The 17,784-nt window shown below is 38.1% G+C and overlaps 1 protein-coding gene across 1 annotated transcript in view; it reads left to right on the top strand.

Annotated features, from left to right (window-relative positions):
* SHCBP1L (SHC binding and spindle associated 1 like) overlaps positions 1–17,784 on the top strand; it is a 48,583-nt gene that overhangs the window by 4,120 nt on the left and 26,679 nt on the right. The window contains 3 exon segments of the mRNA XM_077982142.1: positions 10,208–10,422; positions 11,202–11,288; positions 11,361–11,579. Of these exon segments, the coding sequence (XP_077838268.1) occupies positions 10,208–10,422; positions 11,202–11,288; positions 11,361–11,579 (521 nt within the window).

The raw sequence follows: 17,784 nt of genomic DNA, 5'->3' as shown, positions 1-17,784 counted from the left end.
TTTTCAATAAGACTCTATTAGTTAATTTTTCATTAATACTCTGTTTCTTTTTTTTTTTTTTTGAGACTGAGTGTGGCTCTGTCGCCCAGGCTGGAGTGCAGTGGCCGGATCTCAGCTCACTGCAAGCTCCGCCTCCCGGGCTTACGCCATTCTCCTGCCTCAGCCTCCGGAGTAGCTGGGACCACAGGCGCCCGCCACCTCGCCCGGCTAGTTTTTTGTATTTTTTAGTAGAGACGGGGTTTCACCGTGTTAGCCAGGATGGTCTCGATCTCCTGACCTTGTGATCCGCCCGTCTCAGCCTCCCAAAGTGCTGGGATTACAGGCTTTGGCCACCGCGCCCGGCTAATACACTGTTTCTTTTCCTTTTACTTTTTTTTTTTTTTTTTTTTAAGATAAAGTCTCACTCTGTTGCCCAGGCTGGAGTGCAGTGGTGCCATCTCAGCTCACTGCAACCTCTTCCTCTTGGTTCCAAGCAATCTTCCCACCTCAGCCTCCTGAGTAGCTATGACTGCAGGTGTGCACCACTGCACCTGGCTAATTTTTGTATTTTTAGTAAAAACGAGATTTCACTATGTTGGCCAGGTTGGTCTTGAACTCCTGACCTCAAGTGATCCACCCACCTCAGTCTCCCAAAGTGCTGGGATTACAGGCATAGCCACCATGCCCAGCCAGTAGTACTCTGTTTTTTAGAGGTTTTCTCATCTTCAGACTTTGAGTAGTTTTACCTAGATCTTTCACAACTTCTCTGGATTTTTTTTCATTTGGATAAAAATGGTTTTCATCTGGCTTTGTGTTTTTTTGTTTGTTTGTTTGTTTGTTTTAGCAGTATAAGTTTGTGGGGTTTTTTTCAATCAGGTTTTATGTGGAAGCTTAACATTAAAGCAGAACATTTCTGATTGAAATAGATGATGGTGTCTTAGCATCTCTCTCAATACCTCATGACAGCCCCTACACTCCATAAAACTTTTCAAGATCTCTAAAGTTCCATGGAAACTCAGTGGATTAGGTTACCTGTAAGTTCTATCAATTTCTAAGGTTTTACCTGCAATACAGTGATTATTTAATCTGTCTCTGCCTTGCTTGAGAATCTGTGAGGGTCTAGTAATGTCCTCTAAATGTTAGGAAGACAAGATGAAACATGAGAACAGAGGTAAAAGAAGAGCAGTATATTGGCAGATTCTAATTCTTTTGTGGCAGAAAAACAAGGGAGAGCAGCTCTTGGGACATCTTAAAATAGTGCTGCACAATTAATATTGTTGTTTTATCTGACTCTCCTTCTTTAGTCTTACTTCAGTTGAAGTATTAATAATGCTATATAATGCTCTTTGTTCTGATTTCACAATAATTTATTCCTATGGACCCCCAATCGCTTTTTCTTTAGATGCTATATTAGTTTTCTATTGCTGCCACAGCAAATTACCACACTCAGTGGCTCAAACAATACAAATTTATTATCTTACAACTCTGTAGGTCAGAAGTCTGACATGGGCCTAACTGAGCTAAAATCAAGGTATATGCAAGGCTGCATACCTTTATGGAGGCTGTGTGGGAGAATCTGTTTCCTGGCCTTTTTTAACCTCTAGAAGCAGCCTGCATTCTGTGGCTTGTGGCCCTCTTCCTCCATCTTCAATGTCCTTCTCACATTGCATCTTTCTGGTTCACTGCAGGCTAAAGAGGCAGTCCCCTTTTAACAGACTCGTGATTAGAATGGGCCCAACTGGGTAATCCAAGATGACCTCCACATCTCAATGTCTTTAGTTGTAATCACTTCTGTGAAGTCCATTTTGCCATGTAAGGTAACTAACATATTCACAGATTTCCAAGGATTAGGGCATGGATGTCTTTGGGGGCCATTATTCTGCCTAACATGAATTCATAACAATAACCAACCAACAAATAAAAAACTTAGAAACATAGTGTTGACTCCTGAACAGTGCAGGACCCTGCACAGTCAAAAATCCGTATATAACTTTTGACTTCCCAAATACTTAACTAATATCCTACTGTTGACTGGAAGCCTTCCTGATATCATACACAGTTGATTCACACATATTTTGTATGTCATAAATATGATAAACACTATATTCTTACAATAAAGTAAGCTAAAGAAAAGAAAATGTTATTAAGAAAATTGTAAAGGCAGGGCACAGGGGTCCATGCCTGTAGTCCCAGCATTTTGGGAGCTCAAGGCAGGATGATCGCTTGAAGTCAGGACTTTGAGACCAACCTGGGCAACATAGCAAGACCTCATCTCTACTAAAAATTTTAACATGAGCTGGGTGGTGGTGCACACGTATAGTCCTATCTGCATGGGAGGCTGAGGCAAGAGGATCACTTGAGCCCAGAAATTTGAGAGCAAGACCCTGTCTCATAAAAGAAAAATCATAAGAAAGAGAAAAATGTATTTACTATTCATTATATAGAAATAGATCATCATAAAGATCTTCATTTCTGTTGTCTTCATGCTGAATAGGCTGTGAAGGAGGAAGAGGAAGAAGAGGAGTTGGTCCTGCTGTTGCTAGAGTAGCAGAGGCAGAAGAAAATACGCATATAAGTGGACCAATCCAGTTGGAACATGTGTTGTTCAGGGGTCAACTGTACTTGATTGGAAGGAAATCTAGCATATCCTTAATTTTGGTTATAAAATGGTCCAGAAATTAAGAAAATTTTTTATAACTTCTGCACAAAGCAGTTTGGCAAAATATATCAAGAACTTTAAACTAGCACTTTATTTCTGGAAATTTCTTCTATGAAAATCAGAAATGTGGAGAAACATTGTTTCTTGGCCTTTTGCCTAAGATCCAAGTGTAGAAATGCAGAAAAGGATTTAGGTGTTAAGGTGATCATGGTGATTTTTTTTTTTTTTTTTTTTTGAGTCTGAGTCTCGCTGTGTCACAGTGGCACGATCTCGGCTCAGTGCAGTCTCCAACTCCCGGGTTCAAGTGATTCTCCTGCCTCAGCCTCCCAAGTAGCTGGGATTATAGGCGTGAGCCACCACACCTGGCTAATTTTTGTATTTTTAGTAGAGATGAGGTTTCACCATGTTGGCCAGGCTGGTCTCAAACTCTCGACCTCACGTGATCCACCCGCCTCAGCCTCCCAAAGTGTTGAAATTACAGGCGTGAGCCACCGCGCCCAGCCACTTGGGCTTTTCTTTGCATCATATATTCTAGATGGGGTACTAGAAGAGCTAACAACCTGGAAACATCAACATGTGTAAAACAGCAACAACCAAAAGCAGAATGAAGACAGGAAAATTATTGTACTTGAAGATAGAAAAATAGAAATTATCAAATCTTAACACCATAAAGAAAATAGATTTAAAAGGACAGAACCTCAGGGACATGTTGGACTATAACAAAAGACCTAGCATTCATGTCTTCAGAGTTCCAGAAGGAGAGAAGAAAGAGGGAGGGCTAAAAAATATTCAAAGAATGGCAGAAATTTACCAAATTTGGCAAAAGATATAAACCTACAAATTTAAGAAGCCAACTTGAGAAGCATGGTTAAGGGTGGGAGTACTCCCACTGGGAAGAAGGGAATTGCATTAAAATTTACTGGTACTGAATGTTGGGATCCTCTATCTTCTACCCTCCAACTGTGCTTCTAGAACACAGGCAACTAAGGCATATCCCTCCAGGAATAAGTTTTGAAATATTTTTGTATGATCATGTGTTAAAAAAAGAAAAGACTTAATGATACTGACTGACCACAGAAAGAGACTGGGTGGATCAACCAGTGAAGAGGAGATGAGGAGGAGAAGAAAGGAAGAGAGAAGAGAGATGGGGGAAGAGGTCAGCGGCAAGAACAGAAGAAAGCAAATTGTCAAATTGTAAAAGTTTCTCAGAACCAAGGGACATACATTTGTAGACTGAAAGGGCCCACTTAGTGTCCAGCACATAGTGAAGTTTGGGAATACTGGGGCCAAAGAGAAGGTTCAGTAAGATTCCGGAGAGAAAAAAGATAGGTTTATATAAATAATCAAGAGGTAGAATGGCATCAGACATCAGATCTTTACTTTTTTGTTTTGTTTTGTTTTTGAGAAGGAGTCTCACTCTGTCTCCCAGGCTGGAGTGCAGTGGCACAATCTCTGCTCACTGCAAGCTCCACCTCCTGGGTTCACGCCATTCTCCTCCCTCAGTGTCCCGGACTACAGGCGCCTGCCACAATGCCTGGCTAATTTTTTGTATTTTTAGTAGAGACGGGGTTTCACCATGTTAACCAGGATGGTCTCGATCTCCTGACCTCGTGATCCTCCCACCTCAGCCTCCCAAAGTGCTGGGATTACAGGTGTGAGGCACTGCACCCAGCTTTTTTTTTCTTTTTAATACGGAGTCTTACTCTGTTGCCCAGGCTGGAGTGCAGTGGTGCAGTCTTGGCTCACTGCAACCTCCACTTCCCAGGCTCAAGCAATCCTCATGCCTCAGCCATGTGCCACCATACCCAGCTAATTTTGTATTTTTGGTAGAGACGGGGTTTCACTATGTTTACCAGGCTGGTCTGGAACTCCCGGCCTCAAGACATCCTCCCGCCTCGGCCTCCCAAAGTGCTGGGATTACAGATGTGAGCCACCTCACCCAGTCCAGACTTTTTGAAAGTAATTCTTAGTTTTAAAAAGCTATGAAAATATATTTTCAAAAGTTTTAGCTAAAGTGATATCCTACCGTATAATTTTATGCCTGGTCACACTATAAGTGAAGAGTAGAAAAAAGACATTTTCAAATATGTGAGGTCTCAAAAGTTATGTCCAATGCACCATTTCTTAGGAAGTTAATGGATGTCATCTACAATCAAGAAATATGAAGACATCAGATTCAAAATGTAGAGATGCCACAACATAAGAGAAAAACAAAGAGAATTCCTGGGATGATGGCAAAGTGATAACAGCTATGTACATAGCAGGCCTAGAGAGCCAGTTCAGATTAGAACTGGTCAGAGAACTCTGGAAGAGTGCTTTAAATAAAATGAAACCAGTATTTTATTTCGAACACAATCTATTGGCTTTGAACATATTGAAGAGAGATTTTTACAACTTAAGGAATTTGGGGCTAAATTAATGAAAGCCATGTAGAAAATGAGCAAATGGCTGGGTGCAGTGGCTCACACCTGTAATCCCAGCACTTTGGGGAGGCCAAGGTGGGCGGATTGCCTGAGGTCGGGAGTTTGAGACCAGCCTGGCTAACATGGTGAAACCCCATTTCTACTAAAAATTCAAAAATCAGCCGGATGTAGTGGCGCACGCCTGTAGCTCCAGATACATGGGAGGCTGAGGCAGGAGAATCACTTGAACCCAGGAGGCAGAGGAGTTGCAGTGAGCCCGAGATCACACCACTGCACTCTAGCCTGGGTGACAAAGCAAGACTCCGTCTCAAAAAAAAAAAAAAAAAAAAAAAAAAAAGAAAGAAAGAAAGAAAAGAAAATGAGCAAATGAAAAGCAATACAATTATTGACTGCTGGGAAAACAACATTTTTTGCAGGAAAGAAAAATCAGCTCACATCATATGGTTCACCTGTGAATCACATTTTTCAAACATATTAAGATAAATGCTGAATACTTAAGATATAACCACACTGGTGAATGAAAGGCCAGAAAAGAGTGGTTGTGTATTACGGAAATGAGGGAAAATAAAGAGACAACTGAATTCTTATCTTTCAGAGTTAGAAGTCAATATCCAATACCAAAAACTGGAAACAAAACTTTAAGTAGCAATATGAGCATATTATTTAAATATAAAGATATAAATGTCAAAAAATAATCAACTAAAAGAGTTAAAAATGGTTGCCTCTGAGGAGCAAGAATTAGAGGGTGATAGAAGACTGTCAAGGAATTATATTTTTCTTTCTTTTTTTTTTTTTGAGATGAAGTATCATCTATGGCCATACCACCCTGAAGGCACCCAATCTCGTTTGATCTCGGAAGCTAAGCAGGGTTGGGCCTGGTTAGTACTTGGATGGGAGATGGAGTCTCACTCTGTTGCCCAGGCTGGAGTGCAATAGCGCGATCTTGGCTCACTGCAACCTCCGCCTCGTGGGTTCCAGTGATTCTCCTGTTTTAGCCTTCTGGATAGCTGGGACTATAGGCTCATGCCACCATGCCCAGCTAATTTTGTATTTTTAGTAGAGACGGGGTTTCACCATCTTGGCCAAGTTGGTCTCAGACTCCTGACCTCGGGTGATCTGCCTGCCTCAGCCACCCGAAGTGCTGAGATTACAGGCGTTAGCCACTCTGCCTGGCCTCTTTTATTTATTTCTTTATTTATTTGAGAAGGAGTCTTGCTCTGTTGCCCAGGCTGCAGTGCAGTGGTATGATCTCGGCTTACTGCAACCTCTGCCTCCCAGGTTCAAGTGATTCTCCTGCCTCAGCCTCCTGAGTAGCTGGCATTACAGGCATGCACCACCATGCCTGGCTAATTTTTGTATTTTTTAGTTAAGATGGGGTTTCACCACGTTGGCCAGGCTGGTCTTGAACTCCTGACATCAGGTGATCCACCCACCTCAGCCTCCCCAAGTGCTGCGATTACAGGCATGAGCCACCGTGCCCAGCCTGAATTCTATTTTTCATAACAAACTTGGTACAGCTATTTGATTCTAAACCGTATGCATGTATAATACTGAAAAAAAATCAAAACTAGGCCAGGCCAGGTGCAGTGGCTCACGCCTGTAATCCCAGCACTTTGGGAGGACGAGTCGGGTGGATCACCTTGAGGTCGGGATTTTGAGAGCAGCCTGGCCAATATGGTGAAACTCCATCTCTACTAAAAATACAATTAGCCAGGCTGTAGTGGCACATGCCTGTAATCCCAGCTACTTGGGAGGCTGAGGCTGGAGAATCACTTGAACCCGGGAGGCAGAGGTTGCAGTGAGTTGAGATTGAGCCACTGCACTCCAGCTAGGGCAACAGAGTGAGACCCTGTCTCAAAAAAACCAAAAAAAAAAAAAAAAAAAAAAAAACCACACTAGGCCAGGCATGGTGGCTCATTCCTGTAATCCTAGCACTTTGAGAGGCTGAGGCAGCAGGGTCACTGGAGGCCAGGAGTTCAAGACCAGCCTAGGCAGCGTAGTGAGACCCTGTCTGTAACAAAAAAAAAAAAAAAAAGAAAAGAAAAAAAAAAATCGAGTGTGGTGGCACAGGTAGTCCTAACTAATTGGGAGGCTGAGTGGAGAGGATTGCTTGAGCCCAGGAGTTCGAGGCTGCAGTGAGCTATGATCGTGCCAATGCACTTTAGCTTAGGCAACAGAGTAAAACCCTGTTTCTTAAAAAAAAAAAAAAAGAGAGAGAGAGAACTAAAATATTAAAATATAAAGCTCAGTATCATATTTCATAATGATTCTTTGGAAATATATTTTTGTCTTGTCACAAATATGGATTGCAGATCATTTATTATCTTCAGACACCCAGTTTTAAATTGTTATTCTATTTTCTAAGTTTTCTTCTGTCCAATAACTGCTTTGAAGAATAGAATTTATATTTAATTAATTATAAACTTTGTATTTCAAAGTTTGGTTAGTGATTTGAAAATATTTCCTGTATTTAAATGATTATTGTTTTAGGTCCTGATGAGGTAACACTTGCTGATACTTAAAATATTTTTTTGACATAACTCTACCAAAAAATAGAGAATTTCATTGGCTGTACTTGAAAATTTTCAGAACAGATTTTGGAAGTATTTGTGTTAACACTAATTTTGTGCCAACATTTTGAAATTTGTATTAATATATAATTTATTAAATTTTTTAAAAACTATCAACTTTGGTTCTGAAGCACTGATTTTCAGACAAGTACAGGGAAGTATCACCATACTATGGTGAAATAAGATGAATAAACAATATAGCATGTTGTTCATGAAGCTAAATCAACTTAAGAATTTTACTCTTGGTGGCTCTCAGCAGCTCGGGAGGCAGGAGGAGTGGCAGCGGCCAGGCAGCCCAGTTTCGCGAAGGCTCTGGGCGCCCCGCAGCCCGCAGGCACCCGGCACGCGCCCTCCCTGCCGCCAGGATGCCCAAGAGGATGGTCAGCTCCGCCGAAGGGGCCGCCAAAGAAGAGCCCAAGAGGAGATCGGCGCGGTTGTCTGCTAAACCTCCTGCAAAAGTGGAAGTGAAGCCGAAAAGGCAGCAGCGAAGGATAAATCTTCAGACAAAAACGTGCAATCAAGGCCGGGCGCGGTGGCTCAAGCCTGTAATCCCAGCACTTTGGGAGGCCGAGACGGGCGGATCACGAGGTCAAGAGTTCGAGACCATCCTGGCTAACACGGTGAAACCCCGTCTCTACTAAAAAATACAAAAAACTAGCCGGGCGAGGTGGCGGGCGCCTGTAGTCCCGGCTACTCGGGAGGCTGAGGCAGGAGAATGGCGTAAAAACCCGGGAGGCAGAGCTTGCAGTGAGCTGAGATCCGGCCACTGCACTCCAGCCTGGGCGACACAGCGAGACTCCGTCTCAAAAAAAAAAAAAAAAACCAAAAAAAAAAACGTGCAATCAAAATGGAAAAGGGGAGCAAAGGGAAACAGGCCGAAGTGGCTAACCAAGAAACTAAAGAAGATTTACCTGCAGAAAACGGGGAAACGAAAACTGAGGAGAGTCCAGCCTCTCATGAAGCAGGAGAGAAAGAAGCCCAAGTCTGATTAATACCATACACATGTCTTACCAGTGGTCCCTGTCTCCCTTCTTGTGCAATCCAGAGGCATATTTTTATCAACTATTTTGTAAATGCCAATTTTTTAGTAGCTCTAGAAACATTTTTAAGAAGGAGGGATTCCCACCTCATCCCACTTTTTAAGTGTAAATGCTTTTTTTTAAGAGGTGGAATCATTTACTTGTTGTTTATTTTTTGGTACAACCGGAAAGTAGTGTGGGATATTGAATTATGGGAGACTTTGACTGTCTCGTGTGTCAGCTTAACATTCCATAGGTGGGAGGTTAGTTTTTATATCCTATAATACGAAGTATATTAAATGGCAATATGGAGTCAGTCCTGCATTTATTGTCTTCAACATTTTTAATTATTTCTAGTCCCATGTTGTTTAGTAGAATTTTTTCCTAAAGAAAACCACTCTTTGATCATGGCTCTCCCTGTCAGAATTGTGTGCACTCTCTAGCATCTTTGGTTGTTAGTCCTGTTTTCCTAATAACTTTGTTACTGTGCTGTGAAAGTCTACAAATTTGAATATGTAGTGTAGGTGCTATTCAGTTGTGAACTGGTGGCCCGTATGTAACAGCTGACCAACATGTGAAGATACTGGTACTTGATAGCCTCTTAAGGAAAATTTGCTTCCAAATTTTAAGCTGGAAAGTCACTGGAATAACTTTTAAAAAGAATTACAATAAGTGGCTTTTTAGATTTTCATTAGGTATGTTAAGAATTGTGTACAAATTGAAATGTCTGTACTGATCCTCGACCAATAAAATCTCAATTTTGAAAAAAAAAAAAAGAATTTTACTCTTTATGTCCTTTCTGCTTTTTTTTTTTTTTTTTAAATGTTTGAATAGCCATTCTTCCACCAATGGTGTAATACAGATAGCAGGGCTTTTTTTTTTTTTTTTTTTTTTTTTTTTTTTTTTTTTTTTTTAGCATCCTCTTTATTTGTTTGGTATTTTATTTGTTTTTTTGTTATTATCATTGTCATTTTTATTATTTTGATACTTTATTCAGTGCTTACTATGTGCTAGATGCCCATTGGAAGCTTATAATTATGATTTATTATATTTAACATGCTTTTATGGCAAAATGGTTCAAACATTTTTCGATAATATTAGCTGGGCACAGTGGCATGTTCCTGTAGTCCCAGGTCCTCAGGAGGCTGAGGTAAGAGGATGGCTTGAGCTGAGGACTTCGAGGATGAGTGTGCAATGATTACACCTGTGAATAGCCACTGCACGCTAGCCTGAGCAACACAGTAAGACCCTGCCATATATATATATATACACATACACACTGTTTTATGAAATCTCAAAGTCTGGCAACTCAATCTTAGAAACAAATAATGTAGGAGATACAGAATTCCTTTCATGAAACTGCAAAAAATGTGTTTAAGAAGTAGGGTTTGAAAAACTATTGATAGTATATTTAATATTGATCTATAATTCTATATGTTGATTGTTGAAGAAGTCATAAACTTAAAAGAAGAAACTTTATAATGAGTTCATATATGAGAAAGAAATCCTGTGGTTTACTGGTATTTGTAACTACATCTCTTATGACATTTATCTTAGGTAACTTGTGAACCATACCAAGACTCATCATCTCGTTTCAAAGTTACTGTTTCTGTTGCTGAGCCCTTTTCTTCCAACATTGCAAATATTCCAAGAGATTTGGTTGATGAAATTTTGGAGGAACTGGAACACAGTGTGCCTCTTTTGGAAGTGTATCCTGTTGAGGGACAAGATACTGATATACATGATATTGCTTTGGCCTTGGAAGTTGTCAGGTATTAGGGCCTTTACTTTTGAAAGTTAAATTTATCATATCCAAAAGTTAATGTGAAAGTTTTGCTCATATAATCACTTTATAAGCATTTACTGATTTAATTTTCATTCACTGCTGGATTAAATTTGTCCATTTTAAATTAACATATTGTATTTGTAATTTTTAGTAAAAACATTTTCTTGCAGAACATTATATATGGGTAATGAAAAGTTTGCAATTTTTTAATCTTAAATTTTATAAAAATAAAATTCAAAAGAATTCTTGAAATAAGTAACATTAACTTCTATTCATATTTAAGCATCTTAAATTTATTAGCATTCATTTCTCAAATTTAAAGGCATTACAAATACTAGATATCATCATTCACATTATGATTACTTCTTATAAGTTGATACAATTTGAGGGAAGCTATCCACAAACAAAATATGGAATATTTTTTTGGCATGTTTTTGTTTTTCTAATGTTTTCCTCCCATACACATTTGGTAGTATCTTACATATTATTTATTTTTTGAGCAAATGATAGCCAAAATCTATAAAATTTAGAAACGGAATTTTACAGTCCCACTCATTATCTCATTTACCATAACCTAAAATAGAATGCAAGTCATCTAATTTTTAAAGTTTTACCTTTTATTTTAGTTGACTCAAAGGTCATTTTAAAATATTTTGCTTAAGAATTAAGATTGAGGTAGAGAATTCTGACATCAGAATATCTGTTTAGCTCTAAATCAGTAGTGGCTCTTTTTGATTATTGTCATCTTAATTTGGTTTATCGTAGGTTTTTTTATGACTTTCTTTGGAGAGACTGGGATGATGAAGAAAGTTGTGAGAATTATACTGCACTTATTGAAGAAAGAATTAATTTGTAAGTATAGTTTATAAACTTATGCCACACATTAGAAAAAATAAACATTGTAATTATGTTGATAATTTTCAGGTGGTGTGATATACAGGACGGAACAATACCTGGTCCTATTGCACAACGTTTTAAAAAAACTTTGGAGAAATATAAAAACAAACGTGTCGAACTCATTGAGTATCAGAGCAATATTAAAGAAGATCCATCTGCAGCAGAGGCTGTTGAATGCTGGAAAAAATACTATGAGATAGTCATGCTCTGTGGATTATTGAAAATGTGGGAAGATTTACGCCTCCGGTAATAATTTACTCTATTTCAAATAGAAGCAAAATTTACATGGTTATTTTATCATAGCACTTATTTTGTGGTATATGTTCTGATTAAAGTGAAGTATAAAATTAGATGTCTAATTTATGAGGTAAGCACAAGGTACAACTATCAGTATTGGAAAATTATGTTTGTATTAGCTGAATTCACTAAAATCATTGTTTTTTTGACCAAAAGAACTCATTTTAATCCATTTCCTTCCTTATCTTTCATTTTAACTCTTTTGATTTTGGCCAAAGCATAAGAAAGGAAGAGGTAGACCTCCTCTATATATAATATGTGAACCAAATAAGATAAGTGGATTATAGCTAAAAGAGTAGCAAGACATAGACAGAGTCTGTCTACAGAACAGTTTTTAAAAGAAGCATAAAGACAGGCTGGACATGGTGGCTCACACCTGTAATCCCAGCACTTTGGGAGGACAAGGTAGGAGGATCACTTGAGGCCAAGAGTTTGAGACCAGCCTTGGGCGGCATATTGAGGTCCCATCTTTACAATAAACAAACAGATTTTTTAAATTTAGCTAGAAATGTGGTGGCATGTGCCTGTAGTCTCAACTACTTGGGAGGCTGAGGCAAGAGGATCACTTGAGCCAAAGAGTTTGAGGCTGCAGTAAGCATTGATCATGCTACTGCATTCCAGCCTGGGCAACAGAGGAAGACCCTGTCTCTTTGTTTTTGTTGTTGTTGTTGTTGTTTGACCCTGTCTCTTAAAAGAAAAAAATAAAAGAAGCAGCAGCAGCACAGGCCTGGTGTGGTGGCTCACGCCTGTAATCCCAGCACTGGGAGGCCGAGGTGGGAGGATCACCTGAGGTCAGGAATTTGAGACCAGCCTCAACATGGAAAACCCCGTCGCTACTAAAAATACAAAATTAGCCGGGCGTGGTGGTGCATGCCTGTAATCCCAGTTACTTGGGAGGCTGAGGCAGGAGAATTGCTTGAACCTGGGAGGCGGAGGTTGCGGTGAGCCGAGATCTCACCATTGAACTGCACCCTGGGCAACAAGAGCGAAACTCCGTCACAAAAAAAAAAAAAAGAAAAAGAAGAAGAAAAAGCACAAAGACAAGATGAGGGACAAAAACAAGGAAACTAGAGGAATTTGCTTCTGACACTTACAGCTATAGTACACATTAAATACAGCCTGGCCAGATTGATATAAAACCTCACACTAAAGGCCTTTTAACCTGTTCTGTTACCTGACTTGTCATGTTTGGCTTTCAACAGAAATTATAAAGCATGCTAAAAGACAAGAAAAAACCAGTTCAGAGAAACAAAGCAAGTATCACAAAGAGACTCAGGTATGATTTTGGAATTCATCAGTCAGAGAATTTAAAATTCATCAATAACTGGGATATGTGATCTATTATTGTGGGAAGAAAGAATTAATGAGTTTAAAGATTCGTCAAATAGAAACTTCCCAAACTGAAATGCAAAGAAAAAAGAATGAAAGAAACTGAAGAGAACATTCAAGAACTGTGGGACAGTTTCAAAAGGTGTTAACATATTTGTAACTGAAATACCAGAAGAAGAAGAAAAAGAGCAAATGGATCAGAAGAAATACTTGAATTAATAATGATGAGAATTTTCCAAAATTAAATACAGACACAAAACCACAGATCCACAAAGCTCAGAGAACACCAAACAGGATAAATATCAAAGAATCAACACCTAGGCATATCATATTTAAACTGCATAAAGCTACAAATAAAGAAAAAATATATTGAAGGAAGCCAAAGGAAATAACCCACATTACCTACTATAGTGAACAAGAATTTCTCAGAAGGAACTATGAAAATAAGATGAGAGTGGAGAGAAATATTCAAAATGTTGAAAGAACCACCAAACTAGAATTTTGTACCTAGTGAAATTATTTTTCAAATGTGAGCAAGAAATACTTGCTCAGACAAAACAAAACAAACAAAACTGAGAGTTTATCATTAGTAGGCCTGTTCTGCAAGAAAGGTTAAAGGAAGTTCTTCAGGGAGAAGAAAAATGACAAAAACTCATGTCTGCATATAGTAAGGAACAATGTGGGAAAAGGAATAAAGGTAAAATAAATTATTGTATTATTATTTTATTTATTTATTTTTCTGAGACAGGGTCTTGCCCTGTCACCCAGGCTTGAGTGCATTGACGTGATCATGGCTCACTGCAGCCTTGACTTCCCAGGCTCAAGTGATCTTCTCATTTCAGTCTCCTGAGTAGCTGGAATCACAGGTGTGTGCCACCATGCCTGGCTAATTTTTTTATTTTTCTTTTTGTGGAGACAGGGTCTCACTATATTGCCCTGGCTGATTTCAAACTCCTGGACTCAAGTGATCCTCCCACCTCGACCTCCAAAGTGCTGAGATTACGGGTGTGAGCCACTGTGTCCAGCCTCTATTTTTCTTATTGTTGATTGATCTAAAAGATAGCTATTTAACATAATAGTAGTAATGATTCATTAGGTAATTAAAGCTTATGGATTACTGAAATAAATGAAACAATATCACAGAAGATGGGAGGATAGAATTGGAATACTCTGTTATATGATATCTTCATGACATGTGAAGTAGTTTAGTGTTATTTGAAAGTGGACATAAATTAGTTAAGAATATATGTTGCAATCTCTCGGGCAAATATTATTATTATTATTATTTTTTTAAAAAGGAAGTATAATTGATTTAAGAGAGTAGACACAATGGAACAAAATAAAATGCTAAATTAAAGCTAGAAGAGGCAGGGCTGGGTGTGGTGGCTCATACCTGTAATCCAGCATTTTAGGAGGCCAAGGTGGGCGGATCACCTGAGGTCAGGAGTCCAGACCACCCTGACCAACATGGCAAAACCCCACCTCTACTAAAAATACAAAAATTAGCCAGGTGTGGCGGTGCATGCCTGTAATCCCAGCTACTCAGGAGGCTGAGGCACGAAAATCATTTGAACCTGTGAGGTGGAGGTTGCAGTGAGCTGGAGTGCCACTGCACTCCAGCCTGGGTGACAGAATAAGACTGTGTCTCAAAAAACAAAAACAAAAAGACAAAACAAAACAAAAAACCCAAAAAGCAACCAAAACACTAGAAGAGGCAGAAAAGGAGGGATAAAGGAAACAAAGGACAGGTGCAACCTGTGTATTAATAGAAACCAGCTACAATATAGTAAATGTTAATTATGTCAAAATAACTTCAAATGTAAATAATCTAAATTAAAAAAAGCAGAGATTATGAAAATGGATTTAAGAAAACAATACCCAACTATATGTGATCTGTAAGAAACCCACTTTATAAAGATTCAGATATGTTCAAAGTAAAGGGATGGAGAAAGATATTTCATGCTCATGCTAATTAATAAAAAGCTGGTGTGGCTATGTTAATTTCAGATGAAGCAGCTTTAAGAACTAGGACAATTATCAGGGATAAAAAGGGACATTTCATGATGATAAAGGGTTTGGTTCTCCAGGAAGATTAACAATTTCTTACCACTCCTATTCACCTTCATACTAGAAGTTCTAAATAATGCAATAAGATGAGAAAAAGAAACAAAAGGTCTGAAGACTGGAAAAGAAGAAATAAAACTATATTTGCAGATGACATAATTGTCTATGTAGAAAATCCCAAAGAATAAAAAAGGAACAAAACTCCTGAAACCGATAAATGATTATAGCAAGTTTACAGGAAGCAAGGTTAATATTCAAAAATCAACTGCTTTTTTATAAACCAGCAATGAACAATTTATTTTAAATTTTAGAAATTATTGACAATAGAACCAAACATGTGAAATACTTAGGTATATACCTAACAAAATATAGGACCTATAATGCAGAAAGCTACAATACACTTATGACAATAAATGGAGAGATATCTTATGTTCTTGGATTGGAAAACCCAATATTTAAAAAATGTCAGTTCTTCCCAACTTCATCTGTAGATCCAGTGCAATCCCAGTAAAATTCATAGCAAAATATTTTGTAGAGATTGACAAACTTTCTAAAACTCATGTGGAAAGGCAGGAAACCTAGAATAGCCAAAAAGTTGAAGGACTACTACTACTCGATTTTAAGACTTACTATGAAGCTGTAGTAATCAAAAGAGTATGGTATAGGTGAAAGAATAGATTAATGGAAGAGACATATAGATCAGTGGAAAGAAATAGAGTCCATAAATAGAGTCCTTATATAGTCCAGATTAGAGAGTCCATAGGATCCACACATAGAGTAGACTGACTTAACAAAGGGCGAAAGAAATGTAATAGAGAAAGGATATTCTCTTCAACAAATGGTGCTGGAATAATTGAATATCTATATCCAAAAACGTGAACCTAGATACAGACCTTTCACAAAAATTAACTCAAAGTGGTCCATAAACCTAAACATAAAACTCAAAACTGTAAGACTTGTAGGAAATTATAGATACTCTTGTGTTTGGCAGTGGGTTTTTAGATGCCACAACAATACTGTATATTCTGTGAGAGAAAAAAGTCATAAGTTGGACTTTGTTAAAATTGAAAACTGCTCTGAAAAATACACTATTAAGAATGAAAAAACTAGCCACAGATTAGGAGAAAATATTTGCAAAATATATGTCTGATAGACTTGTATCTAAAATATACAAAGAGCTCATAAAACTCAAACATAACAAACAACCCAATTAAAAATCGGCAAAGATCTGAATAGACACCTTACCGAAGAAGATACACAGACAGCAAAAAAGCATATAAAGAGATGCTCAACCTCGTTTGTCATTAGTAAATTGCAAATTAAAACAGCAGTGAGATGCCATTACATACCTATTAGAAATGGCTAAATAAAAAAAAAAAAAAGCTGATAATATTAATTGCTACTGAGAATGTTGAGCAAAGGAACTCTCATTCTTTGCTGGTTAGAATGCAAAATGGTACTGCCTCTTTAGAGCACTGTTTGGCAGTTTCTTACAAAGCAAAACATAGTTTAACCATAGGACTCAGCAGTTGCAGTCCTACTTGGTATTTACCCAATTAATTTGAAAACTTACATCCACATAAAAACCTACACTGAAATAAAAAGTATTACAAAGGAATAGTATAAATAACTCAACCCAACAAATTAGATAACCTAGAATAAATGAGCAGATGCCTAGTAAGACACAATCTACCAAAAATGATTCAAGCAGAAACATAAATTCTGACTGGCTCTATAACAAGTTAAGTAGATTGAATTAGCAAATAAAAAACTATTCACAAAGGAAAGTCAAGGACTAGATGTCTTCACTGGTGAATTGTGACACACGTTTAAAGAAGAATCAACACTAATTCTTCAAAAACTCTTCCAGAAAATAAAAGGTAACAATTTCCCAACTCATTCTGTGAGACAATATATTACTCTGAATCCAAAAGCAAAGACATCACAAGAAAAGAAAACCTAGACGAATATCACTAATGAATTTAGATACAAAATCCTCAACAAAATACTAACAAATGGAGTCCGGCAACATATAAAAAGATCAGACACTATGACCAAGGTGAGATTTATCCCAGGAATCCAATGTTGTTTTAAAATATGAAAAATCTATCAGTATAATACATAATATTAATAGAATGAAAAAACAAGACACAGAGTCATCTCAATAGACACAGAAAAATCATTTGACAAATTAACACCCTGTCATGATAAACACTCTAAAAAAAACCTGGAATAGAAGGAATTTTCCTCAACCTGTTTAAGGCTGTCTATGAAAAACTCACAGCTAGAGTCATCATTTTTTATGGTGAAAGAATAGATCTTTCTCCCCCTACAGTCAGGAGCATGATAAGGGTATTTACTCTTGCCACTTTTATTCAAATTGTACTGGAGGTTCTAGCCAGAGCAATTAGACAAGAAAAAGAAATAAAAAGCATACAGAATGGAGAGGAAGAAGTAAAATTATCTCTATTCACAGATGGCACAGTCTTGTATATAGAAAATCCTATAATGAAATACTACCCAGCAATATAAAGAAGTAAATTGCTGGCCGGGCGAGGTGGCTCATGCCTGTAATCCCAGCACTTTGGGAGGCCGAGGTGGGCAGATCACAAAGTCAGGAGGTGGAGACAAACCTGACCAACATGGTGAAACTCCATCTCTACTAAAAATACAAAAATTAGCCAGGCGTGGTGGCGTGTGCCTGTAATCCCAGCTACTCAGGAGGCTGAGGCAGGAGAATTGCTCGAACCTGGGAGGCAGA

This window comes from Macaca mulatta, chromosome 1 (genome assembly GCF_049350105.2).
Source record: "Macaca mulatta isolate MMU2019108-1 chromosome 1, T2T-MMU8v2.0, whole genome shotgun sequence".
In the NCBI taxonomy this organism is placed as follows: Eukaryota; Metazoa; Chordata; class Mammalia; order Primates; family Cercopithecidae; genus Macaca; species Macaca mulatta.
This window is presented reverse-complemented; position numbering and strand designations above follow the sequence as displayed.